At 40.0% G+C, this 17,884-nt stretch overlaps 1 protein-coding gene across 2 annotated transcripts; it reads left to right on the top strand.

Annotated features, from left to right (window-relative positions):
* The first annotated feature begins 5,062 nt into the window (after positions 1 to 5,062).
* On the top strand, positions 5,063 to 12,386 carry SULT1C4 (sulfotransferase family 1C member 4). Of its 2 annotated transcripts, none has more exons than XM_049834110.1 (8): positions 5,063 to 5,118; positions 6,106 to 6,283; positions 7,957 to 8,094; positions 9,388 to 9,485; positions 9,803 to 9,929; positions 11,170 to 11,264; positions 11,474 to 11,654; positions 11,814 to 12,386. In XM_049834110.1, the coding sequence occupies exons 2-8, from the start codon at positions 6,112 to 6,114 to the stop codon at positions 11,924 to 11,926; spliced, it is 924 nt and encodes a 307-aa protein (XP_049690067.1). In that variant the 5' UTR covers positions 5,063 to 5,118; positions 6,106 to 6,111; the 3' UTR covers positions 11,927 to 12,386. The 2 variants fall into 2 exon arrangements, with proteins under 2 accessions (XP_049690067.1, XP_049690068.1); XM_049834111.1 differs by lacking the exon at positions 5,063 to 5,118 and adding an exon at positions 5,583 to 5,624.
* Positions 12,387 to 17,884: the final 5,498 nt, after the last annotated feature.

Here is a 17,884-nt window from a genome sequence, read left to right as displayed (position 1 = left end):
GGAGACGAGAGTTTTAGAGAAATGTACAAACGCCAAGCAGAACAGGGAAAACAATTCTTTAACTCAAATGTATCAGCTATAGATTTTAATATAGATTTTAATTTATAAGACATAGTACCCTAGATCATATAGACAGCTAAATCTGATTAAAATCAGACTTAAAAGCATATTATAGTCCTTGATACTGATGTAGGAATTGTAGCCTTCATCCCACTTCCCTGTACAAATAACAAGAAAACACACTTTCTCTAACATGATTTGAAAGACATACTGTGATTCTTGATTAAATTTTAAATGCAAAAATATTCAAATTCAACATAAAAATTAGAACAAAAGCAGCCTTCTCTGCCTTTAAATTGAGTATTATTCACGTCCACTAGCCTGAGACTTCTGTCCACAATACATTTCTGTCAGATGTTTTTAAAATCTGATGTAATACAGTGAGTTTTTTTAGTTACTCACATTGTTTCAAATGTTCTTTCTCTGTATACAAGTGATCCCTGAAATACTCATTGCGAAGAGAGTAAAAAGAGCTGATATAGAAATGTTAGACCTTTCCATTAGTTAATAAAACAGAACCTTTTGCCAGAGATCTCGTCACAGAATTATTTTCAATAAGAAATGCTCTACTAATGATTTTAAAAAAATAAATATAAAAGCTTCAGATAGTAATTGGAAACGTATTTTATTTCTTAGATAATCTCTTTGCATTTTTTTTTTCAAGCTAGAAAACCTAAAACTGGTATATTTAATAGGAGTGAAGAAAGAGATTTTAAATGAGGTCTCACTTGAAGAACAGCAAAAAACAACATAGACCCGACTCCGAAGTCTGGAGGGCTAACAGAAGAAAACTATCTTTATTCATCTGCTTTCTTCTAGTTTTGACTCCTCTGTAGTGCTGTTTATCTTTGCTTACTCCCTTCAGATGTTCTAGTCAGTAATATTTTAATATCTCTGCTCATACAAGTAGTCATATTAATGTCAAGAACAGCATGGTGGGGTATGGATAGCCCCGAAGCATAGCGGCAGCACATATTAATGGGGTCCTGAATCCACCAAATACCCGAGGGTCCCCAGAACACACACTTCTGATTTTCAGCCACACTTCTGATTTTCAGCCCACGCCAAGGAAAAATTAGAAGAAATGGTAATACATCTATGCCACCGAATAAAAGTATGTAAGTAAATAGTGCAAACATGCCATTATCGCCCAAACAACTCCGGTGATGCCGTGCCAAAGGGAAGCTGTATCCTGACAGGGAGCAGTCCAGTCCAGCCCAGTGCAGACTGGCAGCCAGCGCTCTGAGCAGCCACCCCAGCAACTTGGTTACCTCGCATGATAATATTCCTGAACCTCTCTGTCACTGTTATAAACTGCTGTGTGCTGAAAAGAGAATTTCACCTGGAACTAAATGAAAGACTCGTAGGCGATTATCACACTGTGATAAATGAAAATTTGTTGGCTTACCATGTGTAAGAGACTGTAAGACACTGTGTTGGACTATATTTGTCTTGACTTTGCTGACCATTTGCTAGCCTCAGCATCCTGTTGCTGTGGGGAGCATGTGCTGAAGAAATCACCACATCTGCCTGAAGCTAGCAGTCTCTGTGGAAATGGCTGGGCTCGTTGGAAAAACTGTGTACTCCTCCCTCAAAAAAGGAACTGCAAGGGACTGAAAAAAAGGAACTGAAAGGAACTGTAAGGGATTGATAATCAGCGCTTGAAACTGGGACTTGGTCATCGTCTGTCTGCTACAACCTGGAACTTGGACCCCCATCACCTGCACCGAGACCGAGTCAACGGGACATTGCTGGCTTTGTGGTGGTGGTAACTAGTCTTGCTGCGTCTCTCCCGTTTTCTTGCTTAGGCCTGCCTCTTTTTCCTTTCTTCTTCCCTCTGTCCTGTCGCTATTATCAGTTGTTATAGGAAATAAAACTTGGAAGGTTGTACGGCATCTGACCTCGTTTGTGTCTTAATCTCGCTCTTGGGATCGTTTAAGAACCCTCCCTGATATTGGATCAGGACACCATGTGTAGATTTAAGGACGTGAGGCGAGGACAAAAGTAAGATAAAGGTACCTCTACTCTCCCTTTGTACTTCTTTTGCTGATCAAACGCAGATTTCACAAGGCCCAGTGACTACAAAACCCAACACTAACTACCCCGACTCACAACGCTATACAGCAAGGATACTTCCAAGGACAGAGAAATATACTCCTGATTCGCAGTCACTTGTCTCCATGCCATGAACACCCAGCAGTCTCTTCCCATTGTTATTTCTGTTGAGTGGCCTGTAGCTTTCCATTCCAGTAAAGATCTAAGTGTTTTCACCCAAGCTACAATAAAACATAAAATAAAATATAAAATATAAAATAAAATAATAAAGTAAAATAAAATAAACCCAGTGTGTTTTACATGAGGAAACACCTGCCAGCAGTTTGCACTCAGGAAAAGGTCAATGGAAACCTGGAGGAAGCTCTTTGCAGAGCATGCCTGGTCTTTTTTTACAGTGGCCCAGTAAACCACGGTGCCAGCTCAGAAACCCAGTCCCTGGGCTGACCAGTTCACCTCTCACCTCCATGTTTCACAACCAGAGAAATCCATCACCCGTTGCCTACTTCGAAAGCAGTTTCAAAGCTGCAAGCAGTGGGGTTTTACCTCACTCCAGCTTATCTGGCACAGCGCATTGTTCACAGGCTACTCAGATTCACAGCTGCAATAAAAGAGAACCACTCGATAAGCAGCTCTCGGGTTTGTTATTGTTCAGACCGCCAGCTGATGTGCTTCGGGATTTACTGAATTATCAGGGTGGTTGCGTAACTGGAAGGGGGATGAATACCATTTCAAACCAGAAAATGAACTGCCAGGTGCAGGTGTGAGACGGACAAACAGAATCAGCACGGGCTTCACACAGACAACAAAATGGCAAATCCTCCCATGACAGAACTTGAAAGTAATGGTCATATTAAAAAAAAAACACATACAGAAATATTCTACCTTAGCCATATATTCTCTGCTTGTTCTGTGTTATTTGTTAGTTCTGGTGTTGCCAGCCTTCAGAAGAAAAACCTGGTGTCAGAGCCAGTAAAAGATCAAGTGGTTGGCTTAAAGCCAATCAAGCATTCCTCTCGGTTTCTTGGTTTGTTTCCCAACTCTCTGGAAACTTTTCCTGAAATCGTACAGGGAACACTGAACCCGTTCACTGACTCCCACAGCCCCTCAGTGGGCACCCACTACCTCTGTGCTGTGAGCGGTGTGAGCAAAGTCATCGCCCCTACGTGGATCAAGGGGTGGAAGGTGGCAATCCTGAGCAGGAGACCACTGTACATGGAGGAGTCAGAGACCCACCTCACAGTTAACCTGTGCTGTGCTGCACAGATCCATCAACCGCACAGTTTATCCCGTGCTTGGCCGCAGGATAACTCAGCCAGCTCACTGCAACAGGAGCCTGCGGGCAGCTCCCTCTTGGTACCAGTGATCACGCCTCCTGCCTGGCCTTGCCTTTGTCCAAAAGGGCAACAAGAAGTTCTGCTGCGAACGGCCTTCGTCAATAGAGTTGTTTTCTTGTAAGAAAATTGTATCCTAGCTTGAATGGCCAAAAAGGAGCTTCTCTCCACGGACAAGACCTGCTCAGCGTGCCCTGGGAAAAATCCACTTGGGCTCCACCTGATGCTGCACAAACACAAGGTTCCCAGCATCTGAAGGGACGTAAGATTTACTCACTACCTATATTCCCCCTCTTACTCTGTCTTATTAAAACAACTATTTCATTAAGCCATTTGCTGTCAGGCCTTTCTTACAGAGATCCAGAAGATTCCTGCATCGGATCATTCTCACTTCACCCCTCACCCCTGGGGCAGAATACCCTCACTTCCCACCCGTGCCTTAAAATATGTGTGTCTCTGAAAGCCAGGTTATCTGTGCGGAGAGCCAATCCATACAGTTCATGGACTCTGCAGAGCAAGGCAGCGCACGTTTGGTCGGCTGAATCACTTTCTAGACTCCACTGGTCATGCAGACCAGCCCTCCATATGAGGGTAGGATTACTGCAAGGATGGCCACATCCTCATTTGATTAGAATATATGAAATGTCTGTAAAAAAAATGACATAACAGAAAGCCATTTCAGATACAAATGTTGCCAGACTATCCAAAGGATGACCAAAAAGGACCTTGAGTACTCGCAGTGCTTGCATGCCTGCAGCAGAAGACAGAAGCAATACCTGATCACAACGCTGTTTCAAAATAATTTTTCTTTATGAACACAATCCATTCAAAGTTGCTTGAGTTCAGCTGCAGTGGCCTACCTTTTGCCCAAGAACAGCTTTTCCTGATGCAATCAAACATTTCAGGATGACTGCAACAGCTTGGGAACTAGATATAAAAGTGTCACTGGCATGCTTTTGGCAGCCAGTGCTACTGTGCTGTTTGCGGCTAGCTAGTCTGGGGCATGTCATTATCTCTCCCAGTATCTCATATAGACTTAAAGATAGGCAGGGGCTTAAATCTTACAAAAGAACATTACCAAATATGTAGTGATCCCTAACCCCATAATGCCAAGCTAGTTAAGAAGTGAACCTGTCTAAAAATTGCTATAAAGCATAAAGGGCTGGCTCCAGCAATGAAACAGACCCTTAGACATCTATTAAATAAGCATGGTGCAGCACATGGTGAAAATGGAACCAAGTTATTTGTAATTCATTCACTCTCATTGATCTTAGGTTATTAACAAATAATAAACTATTTTGCAATTTAGATTAGATATTGGGAAGAAAATGAATTATTCCAAGACTGTTGACAATGACAGAGACGAGTTAAAATAATCTTGCTGCAGCCACTGACCGACATTTAATGTTGTTGCCAGTAAAGAATCATGCTTTAGATGAAAATTCAAAGTATTTTTTCTTTCACAGGATTAAAAAGGAGTTCACAAACCAAGCCAGAAAAACTGTTCAGCTGTTGGCTGCTGCTGTACCTCCTCCTTTGCTCTCCTCACACTCATAGGAGGAACAGAAACTCCACCCAAGCTTCCATCCTACTTCTGCCTGAAGATCTAAGTTGGTGCACAGTCATCAATACAGCCAAGGACTGAAGACACTCAAGTGGGAAAAATTCTCTGGCAAGTTTCTTTTTCCTTCTCTTTTTTTTTTAAATTTCTTGGGTCACTGCCCAGCCACCAACCCAACCTCATCTTCTGCTCGACTGAATCTGTGGGAAATTGGGTGTGAGTAAACAAGAAAACGAAAGAAAATACTTTTGCAATGTTTGCTGTTGGGATTGAAATGTCTTTTCTCTTTTCTGGCTTATATATTTAATCGAGATGATTTCTGTAGCCTCCCCTTAAGCAGAACTTTCCTCTGACCAGATTCTGGAGCTCTGAAGGTTAATGGCTAAGAAAAGGCCTCCTTGAGAGAAATCCAGAAATCAATAACTAGTTACTGTAACACTATACAATAGGCAGTCATCTTAACAAGGTCAATTTAAATAATTAAAGTCTAACAACCTTTAGTTAATGATTTATCTAGTTCAGGTTATTTATCTGCAACAAATGTCAATACACAGCAAAGAGCTCTAAGAGCGAAAAGCTCCTGGAACAAAACACAGAAAAACTCTGCAAATATTTTTGTGAGTATGACGTCTAAAGGGTGTTAGCAGGTGCTTCTGTTTATTTTCTTTTAAAAGAAAGCTTTGGGTCCTGTATGCTGGCTTCAGTGGAACCTGTTATGCTCCACCTTCTTTTGAATCACACCTCTGATTATATTTTCTTGCCTTTCAAAGGCCACATACTTACAATCAGAACTTTATAGAAATATGTTTGATAAAACGTTTAAGATGGGAATAATGGCTTTTTTTCTCTTTTTGTATCTGAATAAACAGAGTGATTTTTAGAGATGCTGAGAACCACCAACAGCAATATACCAAGCATTTCTGAAAATTAGATCCAGCTTTAAGAAGCCTATATATGGATCCAGATAGGCCAAATCATAGCCAAAAAATCAGAGGACATGGAATTTGGTCAATGAAAGACCTCAAGAATGGATGAGTAAATTTAGATTTTTTTTTTAGAGCAACCGTGTTAATTCCAAGCCTTTCTTTCTTCATGCAGTGCTCAATGGCCCTGGATAAAATGGAAGATTTGAGTCTGAAAGAGCCACTGCGCCAAGTTGAGATAGGTGAAGTGGAAGGTATTCCCTTCACAAAAACAATGTGCACCACATGGGACCAAGTGTGGAAGTTCAAAGCCAGACCTGACGATCTGCTGATCGCAACCTATGCAAAAGCAGGTTGGTGTGGGTAGGAAACAGAATAGAAAAGTTGGGATGGTGCTTATTGTTGGAATTGAAAATTATATTGTTCTATTGTGACTGATATTTGTTTAATCTCAAACCAGACATATTTTAAAGACATGAAGCTCTGTCAGCTATGACTAGTAACTTCCAACTCCTTTGGTAGAAGTAACAACCATATATTAATATTGAAGTTCAAATGGCCAAAATCTAATTACCTATACTTAAATGTTTCCTTTGATTTAGATTATATACATACGTATTAATGGCAACAATAGAAGTTTTCCACCAATAGGTAATGATTTAACAAAGCCTAGTAAAAAGTCAGCATTACTAAGAAATAACAGAAACTGACTGAACAGCTATGAATTGTGTTATGTATTTGGGAATGACTTGGTGTGTAAACCGGTACTTATTTCTGGAAATGGGTTAATTATTTAAAGGAAATAACCAAATTCACCTAATAATTTCAGGCAATAAAATAAAATACCCACCATTAATACTAGCTATCTGCTATTTTATTCAGTGATTGGCCACTTAGCTCATTACTATTTCTCCTCTTCACCAGACCCTTTATACTTACCACACAGGAAAACAATGAATAACAAGCATCAATATTAATCCTGGATAAATACAAACATGTACAGTTTAGGGGATTCAGGAACAGATTCAGGAACATTTAATGATCACAAAAAAACAATGACTTGAATTAGCAAGAATTTTTAAGTATTTTTTTCAGTAGGGAAAAAAATAACATTATTACAAAAAAACCCAAAACATTATTTTTTTAAAACCTAAAAGCTTTTAATTTATTTCCTCTTTGTATACTGAAAGCAAAACCACATTACTTTATCCAGCCTGGATTAAAACCTCTCAGCCATTGAACCAAAAAGAAATAAAGTTAGGAGTCTGTTTGACATTATGTTCTATCTGCCAGAGATGCACAATTCAAGCATCTTAAGAAGGGCTGAGTTTCCTTCCCACATTGCTTTTCAAGTTATCCATTAGCCTGTTCTCTAGCTGATCTGTCACAGTACCTCGGAGGAGATGTGGTTAACCCAGTGATCATGGCTACAAGGGAAAAGAGGTACATGAGAGACACAATACTGTAACTCTTATAAGATGCTGCAGTAGCTCAGGCAGATGAAATGTTGTACTGAACTTCATTAAAGCATTTCAAATGGGAACATTGAAAATACTGCAATTTTTTATATATTTTCAAAGTGTAAGAATTTTTTTACTCACTCAAAGTTCAGGTATTTCATTTTTTCACTCAAATTCAGGATGAAAACAAATGTTGAAATACCTGAATTTTTGTGAGGTATGAAAATTGGGAGGAGGGAATTTCATTTCTCTCTGCAAATAATACAATCTCCAAATAATAGTGAGTTTATCCCAGAGCTTTTTTATTACTGGCGGGGGTGGAGGGGGTTTATTTCTGTTGGCAAGAAGAAGCCTGTCTAAAATGGAATCCCTGAAACTGTGCTTTGGGAATTACCTTTGTATTCCTAATTATGCATTTTTCCTCCATTTTCCTCTCTTTCTACTTTGTCCATCAACTTCTGGGCTGTTTCTTCCTCCTTTAATATGGAGTCCATCCTTCTGGCTTTCACTTCCCTAGCAGAAGAGACTCTTGGATATCCCTGAGGGAAACATCTAAACATTTTCAGGTACCACATGGACACAGGAGATAGTGGATATGATTCAACAAAATGGAGATGTTGATAAGTGTAGACGTGCCACTACTTACAGACGCCACCCTTTCCTTGAGTGGTCTATCCAAGAGTCTTCAGCCGTGAGTTACTCAGGTGAATATTACACACAAAGGTTTGTATTTTAGACAAAATGAAACAAAACAAGTGCCTAGTGCTGATGCCACAGGTTTCCTGGGAAAGGTCCTGCTTGCTTTGTCACTGAATTATCCACCGTATTGGGTATTAGGGATCAGTTCAGTTGCTTTAACATAAACATCTAGTGCTACTAAAGCTGATGCAAGGCTGGCAGATGTGACTTAGGCGCTACTGAAGACCATGCTGTTCTGCAGTGGCATCTGAAAGCTGTGTGTGATACTCCACAGTACCTAAAACAGCAGCAGGTATGCGTAAAATGGCACTGCGGAGGCAATTGAAACCCATTCTCTCATTAGGGGCTATATGGAAGATAAACCTACATCATGGATGTATTCCCAAAAGGTGGATAACGTTTTCAGTGGTTTTGCTACTGTTTCGAGTAACTGCTTTTAAGTTCTAGGGTCTAGTGACCTAAACAAGCTATGGGGCATTCAGGCAACCAGCAGGCCTGACTTTTTTGCAAAGACAGTTTCCTACAAGTCTTCCCCCTGCAAGGGCTCCTGTTCCACACAAATCTTTAAGCCAGACTCTCTTCACATTTGAAGCTAAAAAGCTTGACTAACTCTGCAGCAGAAGTGCTATTTTTAATTTTCTAAGCTAGACTGTGTTGACAGAGAGAGAGAGAGAAAAAAAAAATGATAGAGGATAACAGAGGATGATAGATAATGATAGGAAAAAAAATGATAGAGGTCATGATAGATGTTTAAAAAGGGGGGGGGAACACATCTCCACATATCACCAGATATTCCCAAGTATTCCCATATATCCATAGCTACTCAAAATCCACTGTCCATCATTCTCCTATCTTCTCTTTACATGCTATCCAGAAAGTCTAGTCAGCCAGCCTACTCTTCTCATATCCTAGAAAGAAACAAAAATTTCTTACCTGCAAAGTGAAAGGAGATCACTAAATATTGTGAAGGAAAAACTTTGGTTTTGTAAATATAAATTAGTATTCAACATTATCCCTTGGAATGCAGGGATTAGACATGGGCCCAAGAAAGCAAGAAGATATGAATCAGCGTTCCCCCTTTCCTCCTTGAATACGTAGGTAAAAATTTCCTAGAAACACTGGAGGTGCTTATGCAATGTTGTATATGTTACACTGCTACGTAATTGCTTTGGAGATGAAAGATCATTGCAAGGTGAACTGCTGAAAAGTCACAGTCAAAATCACACATATGACAACAGCAAAGAAGTGCTAGTGTAATTTAGAGAACAAGCCACATCTCATAATGAAACATCCCACAGGCCTGGAGTTAGCTGAAGCTATGCCTTCTCCACGAACAATAAAAACTCATCTCCCTGTGCAGCTGGTGCCTCCTTCCTTCTGGGAACAAAACTGTAAGGTAAGGCTGAAGAGGTAGGACTCAATTCTACTTCACCTGCAAATAAAGTGATATAAACCAGGACTCAATACGGTTTCCAGAATCTTTGAGAAACCTAAGGTCTCCCCAGATATTTTCCCTTCAATGTGCAAAGCCTGTGTGAAACTAAAGAAGTCATGACCAAGCTACCTAAGCATTAGATTTCAGAAAATGGCAGCTTCAAAGCAAAATCTCTTAAGCCTCTTTCATCAGGCTCCAAGAGAAAACTCCAGGAGATGCTCAATACCTATATAAGCACGTGTAAGTTATTTTTTCTCTCTCTTTTCATATCAATAAAGATAATCTATGTGGCGAGAAATGCAAAAGACAACCTGGTGTCGTACTACCATTTCCACAGAATGAATAAAGGAATGCCTGACCCAGGAACCTGGGAGGAGTTCATAGAGAAATTCATGACTGGAAAAGGTGATGAACTCCAACTAGTTGTATATGAGATTTTGTTCATTTAAAAAATGCGTGACATCATTTATTTATTTTTTTTTCAGCTATGGTTTGAAATCCACTGCTGACACTCTACAGAAGGATATTTACTGAAGGTGTTTCAGTAGAGATTTATCTTCATCCATGGGTTTTTATTAGTACCTAAAGGATTAATTCTATCTTTACATTCCCATTGGGGGGGGGGGGGGGGGGGGGAAGAGGTGCTCTTTATTCTATTATCATTCAGAAACATATGTGACAATTTTTAGGATTAATTTCTCCTTTCTGAGGTTAAAAGATACCTGCTTAGAAGGCAGCTGGGAAGAAACAGTGGTTTAATTCATTTTACTCTAGCCTGATACACAAGAATCCAAGATTTAATTCTGTGTAGAAATGTACGGTGTGAATTTGAGTTAAGGGAGTCTTTTTACCTAAATTCATCTGTATAAAAATCAGACATCTGAACAAAGGCAGTTATCTAGCTAAGGACGGGCAACAACAGAAGCTGATTCTTCCTTTTCTAAAAAAGGTGCTTATATCGCAGAAAGAAAACCTGCTCAGGTGGGTGGCAGTCTGCAATTTTGGTCAGTAAAGCTTCCATAGGTCCTTAATGTTTTTGCCACCATGTAGGCCTAGCAACAGCACTCTCTGGACCAGCATGACAGTCTAAAGGAGACCTTGTGTCTTGTGTGACCAGCTCAGCTTGGGAGCCATCTGTCCCAGTGCAGACACCTAGAACATAGCTACCTCTGTCCAAGCAAGTCATCTTGGTAATTGCTGGAGAAAAACAGGCACTTCTGATAGCATACCACGTATTTTAACCAGTTAGAATCACAGAATATTGCAAGTTGGAAGGGACCTTTGGTGTCCATCTGGTCCAACCCCCTGTCCAAACAAAGCAGGGCTGATTAAGACCGGTCTTGTCCGGCTGATCAGATGAATCACTCTAGAAACATCTGTTTCTCTCCATTGACTGTAAAGGCAGCCTAGGTTTTTCATTCAGGGGTAAGCATCTGCATTTGTTGCCCGTGAATCCTGCTCTAAGCATCCATACGCCTGAGGGATTAATAGCACAAATGCTGTGATAAGCACAGAGCACAGCAGTCATGATTCAAAACCAGCTGGGAAATGCCCAGACACTGGTTATGGGGAAAACATGAGTGCCACAGATACCTAAAGACAGTTTGGCCATTTATACCTGCTGCTGATGTTACTCCTTTTTCAGTGCTGTGGGGTTCCTGGTATGACCATGTGAAAGGATGGTGGAAGGCAAAAGATAAGCATCGTATTCTCTACCTCTTCTATGAAGACATGAAGGAGGTAAAAGGCTGAATGTATGTTTATAGAGCTCTGAAATCTGTAAGTCCAGCAGATACTACCTATGATTAACAGTTTTCTATTATAATGGCAGCTGTATCAGTAAATCTTCGGATAACCTGATCGTCTCACCCTAACAACTGCAACTTTAACGCTGTACTTTCTTTGCTTTTCCTGGCTCTGTATCTTATCCCATGTTATTCTCTCTGCAGAATCCAAAGCGAGAAATTCAGAAGATTCTGAAGTTCCTGGAGAGGGACGTGAATCAGGAGGTTCTAAACAAGATACTCCATTACACCTCGTTTGAGATAATGAAGGGAAACCCCATGACAAACTACACCAAGGAGTTTCAGGGAATAATGGATCACTCTGTTTCCCCATTCATGAGAAAAGGTACTGAGGTTTGTTATTGGCATCAGCTCTGTCTTCCTGGTTGTCATTCTGTTTTGAAATAAGCCTTGAAGTACAAGTATCTAGTGAGTCATGGCTAATGGGCTTCAGGAAAAACTGGTAAATTAATCTTTTTTCTTTTTTTGCTTTGCTGTTTCTTAGGGGTTGTCGGGGACTGGAAGAATCATTTCACTGTGGCACAGGATAAGAAATTTGATGAAGATTATAAGAAGAAAATGGCTGATACCTCTCTTGTTTTTCGCACAGAATTGTGATTATTAGCAATGGGAATTATTCTTTATGATATTCAGCTTTTTCCATTTTATATATTTTGCTTTTCCTTCACAAAACATCTGGCCCCCTAACATTTCAATATTTCTCCTTCACACGCCACTGATTTTTCATTATCATGGGAGTGCCCAAATTATGGGGAAGTTTAGGTTGGTCTCTCTGAAGAAAATAATCCCACTGGATACTTCTCATTCATCCCTCCCACAGTAACTTTCAGCATTATCAAAAATGTTTCAGATGTGCTTTGAGGTTTTGTCTTTGTAAAACTGCAGTTGATACTGCTGGCATTTTCAAATCAACCTCTAACAGAAATTAGGAACCAATAGGAAAAAAGGTGTTAAAAGAGTGCAACAGGTGTGGACATTATATGTTAGTCACATGTTGTACGAACATCAATCAATAAACAACAATAAACAAATTTAAAGGTGGTCAAGTATAAACAGAGCAACAGGAGTGCACAAAGTAGAATAATTTTCTTCTTCTCTCACTTTAAGCTGGACATCATAGATGCCGTTGAGATGAAAGCAACATTTCCAAAAACACCAAACACCCATTACTTCCTTTCATAAAACTTGCTAAAGGGCTACATAGAGGCATTTATCTACAATCCAGCTGCGGAGGCAGCAGTCCCTACTGCATTAAAGACAAGAAGCTTTTCTCACTGTTGCTGTTTAAAACTGACAGCATAATCTTCTATTAACATTTGGAGAATTCTGAAAGTTGGTATGACCCAGATGAATAGTCAGTGCTGCATATACCACCTCCCTCTTCTCCACCATTGTAAAAGTGTTCATCAGACGCATCACGTTATTACCTCCTCCTTTTCTTCACTCTTCTCTTGTTATCTAAACATACAACCGCCTCATTGAGGGCTCTTAGTTGCAATTGGGCCTGGCTGACATTATCAAATAAAGACAAGTTCTGCTTTAGCATTAGTACCAGCACTATAGCCACGCTTTGAGCTTGAAGGAAATGAACTAAAGCAATTCATAGCCCATTTAATTACAGACAACCATTACCAATTTGCTTTTGGTTTTAAAGTGCCACCATTGAGCTTGGCACACAAAAAAGGCCCCAAAAAGTTCCTGCTTAACTGGGTTTGCACTCTGAATGCCAGAGGGAAAGCAACAGCAGCTGGAGGAAGATACTGTCTTAGTCTCATTTAATCTAGTTTAGTCTAGTTTAACTCAAAAAATGTTTGCTGGGGCTATTTTCCCTTTGGCTTGTGGAGAGTTCCAAGGATTTAGTAATAGGAGCAGCTGTCAACATGCACAGTCCATTTCAGGCTACCAATTTAATCCAAATATCTAAAACGAATGCAGTTCTCTAAAGGGCAGCAATATCTTGCATCAAGATTGAAAACAAACGAAAAGCTTCCTGCTAAATGTAGAAGTTACACTGTCAGTTCCTGGCCCTCTGAGTTTCCCCCCACGATGCAGGAAACACTGAAACCAGAAATACACGTTTTCTACATTAGTGCAAACGTAGGCAATTGAAGGGCTTTAGGTCAACAAAGATTCCTGCCCACAAATAAAGGATGACTCAGCAAATTGACTACTTGAGAAAAAAAATCACCTCGCAGAGGTGCTGCTGTTCATCACAGCACGGCTAAATACCAGCCTCTGGGGCTTTCTGCTACTTGTTTCATTTTGGTTTATGATTAACTTGATTTGCTATCTTACTATTGCCAGTATGAGGAAAAAGCATTGCCTGCTCTCTTACGTATTTCCATCCTCCTGGGTTGCTCCATGAAACCACAGGAGTCAGCTCAGTTTGTCAATCTAATCCTCATTCGGTGTCATAAGAGCCATCAGTAAATGGAAAACATGCTTAACTCAGTAGCTTGGTGACATTTTATGAGCAGTGCTGTACCAAAGGTCGCACAGATGACCTATTTGTTCCTCCTTTGAAATCTCTGAACCTATCAGAAGTGCAAAATGCTGACGGTGGCTGAAGCCTGGTCTGAAAGGCAGCTGCACAGACACTGCAAGGATAGAAGCATATAATAAGGGGTTCCTATCACCTTGGGAAAGTCACCTTTGCTCTCATTTCCTTGGGTTAACTCCTCACTCAGCTGCAATTCAGCTGCTCTGAAAAAAACAGATAAAAAGTAACACAGGTCAGAGTACAGTCCTAGAAAAAAAAGGGGGAAACAAACACTGGATGTGTGGTTACATAAAAACTGGCTTTTCTTATCCTATTGATATTATGCTCATATACATTCAAAGACAGAAATGTTAACCTTTATGACAAAATATAGCTGGCAGGGGGATTGAAAAGTGGGATGTTTCTTCTTTTTATGCCCTCTCAAGCCACCACAGCTGAGAGAGATCAACCTGTGGATTCAGCTGTAATTTGCAAAATGTTATTAATTATGACAGTGTAAAACTACAGAGAGCAGTGAATTGTTACCAGTGAAAATGATTGGATCTGTGGTTACCAGGAGAGTTTGGGAAAGGGGTCAATAGGCTGTATGCATCCCCCAGTGGGCCTGGAGACTACCATGCTTTGGTGTCTATTATCACAGTATGTCAATAGAGATGTGCGTATATATGCTTCTGGGTGGATGACTAGAGGGTGCCTACATCTAGAGCACCTTTAACTTATCTATCTTTAGGTTTGTCAGTTGTTATGTACAGAAGAGCTTTAAATGATGTGTTTGTATACAGAGACTCTTTACTAGTGCCAACATAAGTTGCTAAGAGGTTTATGCAGAAGGAGATTGTACATGTTCAGCTAAATTATTTCAAATTAATTTAAACCGTTGTCAAGCTTCTGGTGCAAACAAGTGACTCTGTTTACTATGGTGAAAGAGCTCCATGCAAAGCTCTATTAGACCTGTGCCTGGAATATACACCTATACTTTATTTTCATCCAGTTATCTAGACACATATTAACCTTCTTATACAGGTGCAATTTCTTCTATGTCAGTTTAAAAAGGACTTAAGTCAGTTTAGCTAATGCAATCCCACAGCAAGTTCTTCAGTGCTGCTTGTCTCTTATAAGAAAGTGCACTTGCAGAGTTTTGATAGCTGTGAAACTTTGTAATTAATCTCTAACAAATGTTTGATAATTGGTGTTAATACACGTTAACTGTTCACATGGTTCTGTTCTGTAGCTCTCCATTAACAGCTACCAAAACAAATCCTCCCACAGGAATGACCGAAGATTCCTGGTTCAATATAGACTTTTTAATGGGAACCGCTGTATTAATTCTAGGGTAGTCACGATCACCCTTTAGCTTGACTGTCGATAGCAACTAGGGGAGCCATTTTACTTTCAGGTGGAATGCAACCATTTACGAGATAGAGTGGAAGAAGCCCCAAGCTTCAAAAAAATTAAAGAAAGAGACAGCGAAGGGAGCTGTTCTATCTTCTCAGCTAGCATTCAAAGACAGAGGGACACTGCTTTTCTTTCCACTAATTTTACTGTAGATGATCTGCTTCATGCTTGGATCGAAAGTCACTGTTTCTCCAGTTAGGAAACAGACTGCAGACAGGAAGTAGTTTTTGTTTAATTTGTCCTATCCATATAGGATATGGATATCCTACCCCATAACATATACTTTTTTTTTTTAAATAATGATTTATGCCAACATGTTCATATAGAGCCTTATCTTTGCAACAGCGTTAATTATTAATTCTGGAATTTTCCAGGGATGCATTAACATACTTTAACCCTGGACTGAAGCTTTCACTTCCCTGATGTCCTCAATGAGTCGTGCAAGCCCTGTCTCAGTGGAGGCTGTAGGTGAGCCTAGGGGCACACTGAGAGAGAAAGTTAAGCCCTTCATACTCACAGGATGCCACCAAACCGTGCTGCCAGACCTAAAGCCATGGGCTTAGGCTGGATAACAAGGCTCTGCCTGCTCTCCAGACCAAGCACACACTTAGGCACTGTGTAGGTGGACCAGGAATGTTGTCATGCAGCAATGTCCCCTGGTTAATGCTGAAGAGGCAAATTACTCATGGATTATTTTGCAGAAGGTCTTCGGCATAGCCCGCTGCAAGGACAGTTGGTATTTATCAGCAGTGTGAGCTCAGACTGTCTTTAGGACTGTGTGAAAGCTCACAGTTGAATTATAGCCATCTACCACGACCACAGAGACAAAAGGATTATGTCAAAAACAAGCCACACTGGGTCCTGCTGTGGTACAGGCAAGGCAATATAGGTAGAGATAGAGTCTTAGGTTAGACACCTAAAAATGCAGGTAGCTAATTTTTTTTTTAATTGTTAAAATCGGGCCTCTCAATTCACAGTAACATGCTATTGTACTACTAACTCTCACTCATCTGTATCTGCTACTATCTGTGTGCAGTTAAAAGAGCTTTCATGTTCTGTTAACAATGGAACAGTCTTTTATAGCCAGACCCAACCCTAAGTGCTCAAACAAAATGTTAGTTTCTTTGTTTCAGTTTCACATTAATCTTTCAACAGGCTTGGTGGGCTTTGCAGACGAGTAATAGAACACCAAACTTCTTACCTGTCAGTTTCCTATTGCAATTTAAGACCAGAATGAAGGAGTACATATAGAATTTCTTTTTTTTAATACCCAACCAAATCCTTCACACACAAAGTAGTTTTGAGATGAATACAAAGGACAGTATTGTCCTTGCATCTCATTTACTCATACAAACATTGAGATTAGCCTCCCTTTTTACACTTCCTTAACTTTTTCACTGTACCTGTAGCCTCTACCATTCCACTCCAGTGGAAACTTACTGAACCTGAACCCAACCCAACAAAATGGCCATAGTCAGCCAAAGTTCATATATGGTTTATTTACATGGGGCAGGGAGAATACTTTGTTTCCAAAGAAGAATAGCTAACATACTCTAAATTCATACCCTGCCTTCCTTTATACTAATTTGGCATGTAGAAAAGCCCTAAGAGTAGCTTAAAGCAAGAATGCTGACTGGCCCGGCATGGTTCACAAGCAAAAGAGTTTGTGATCTCCAGAACCTGTTGGAAAGGCACATTCTGCAGTGGCAAGTATTTAAAGCATCAGCTCTTGTATGCTGGAAACACATTTCTCAGTTGCAAAATTACAGTAATTTTCTCATTCTGTGCTCTTCAGAAAATTCTTGCAGGTCTACTAATTCCAATGATAGCGAACAAGCATTTGTACCTTGCCTTGATGTAAGGGCTAATCACAGCCCCTGTGGGACCTGGCTTCTCAACAAAAGCAGGATTTAAAGTTTTTCATGCTCTGTCCCAACACATCTCATAAACATCTTTGCAATCTTGTTTTACATAAACAATGCTATTTAAAAAGATGAATTATCTTTTACAAAGAATAAAATCATAGAATATATGGAGCATATAAATTATTCCTGTTTTCCTTGCTTATCTTGTCTCAAATTAGCTGCATGCAATATGTACCAACTTACTGGCTCCTTCTGGATAGGCAAAATGTAAAATTCATAAACTGTTTAAGAAAATTATGTAACACTATCACAGGTATGAATCAACATTTTTTCCCACAAAATATGAAGCAGCTTGTACTTTATTGTAACAAACTGAAACAATCAACACTCAAAATCCTCAATCTTTTTTTCTTCTAGTTATTCTAGAAACTTTTTTAATTCTTCCACCATTGCCTAACCAGGATGCTTTGCAATTGCTGTCGCAATTCAGGACCAGAATGAAAGACTGTCAAGACAATATCATCTGTAAAATACACCTAAATTCTGTTGCACAAATTGGAGGGGAGTGGGAGGGGAGAATTGGCCTGTCTCTGTCAAATACCTATCTCACAGGAGCAGGGAGCTCCATGGGGGGCTGAGTATTTCCTAGCCAGAATCAGTTTCAGAAAGCTTGCAATGAGTGAGGAATGTGTGGAATTCCCATGTTAGACCATGGCAGCACAGGCCTAGGCACCCAGTTCAGAGTCTCCCAAAGTGGATGGGGAAAGAAAGCTTTCATTTGTTTAGTGGTCTGTG

This window comes from Accipiter gentilis, chromosome 31 (assembly GCF_929443795.1).
Source record: "Accipiter gentilis chromosome 31, bAccGen1.1, whole genome shotgun sequence".
Taxonomy (NCBI): domain Eukaryota; kingdom Metazoa; phylum Chordata; class Aves; order Accipitriformes; family Accipitridae; genus Astur; species Astur gentilis.
The sequence above is the reverse complement of the archived record's forward strand: the minus strand, read 5'-3'. Positions and strand labels throughout refer to the sequence as shown.

Coding starts and splice junctions, on each gene's coding strand:
- SULT1C4 (XM_049834110.1), top strand. CDS start 6,112: ATGGCCCTGGATAAAATGGAAGATTTGAGTCTGAAAGAGCCACTGCGC. Junction 6,284..7,956: donor CGCAACCTATGCAAAAGCAG/GTTGGTGTGGGT, acceptor AAACATTTTCAG/GTACCACATGGACACAGGAG. Junction 9,486..9,802: donor TCTGGGAACAAAACTGTAAG/GTAAGGCTGAAG, acceptor ATATCAATAAAG/ATAATCTATGTGGCGAGAAA.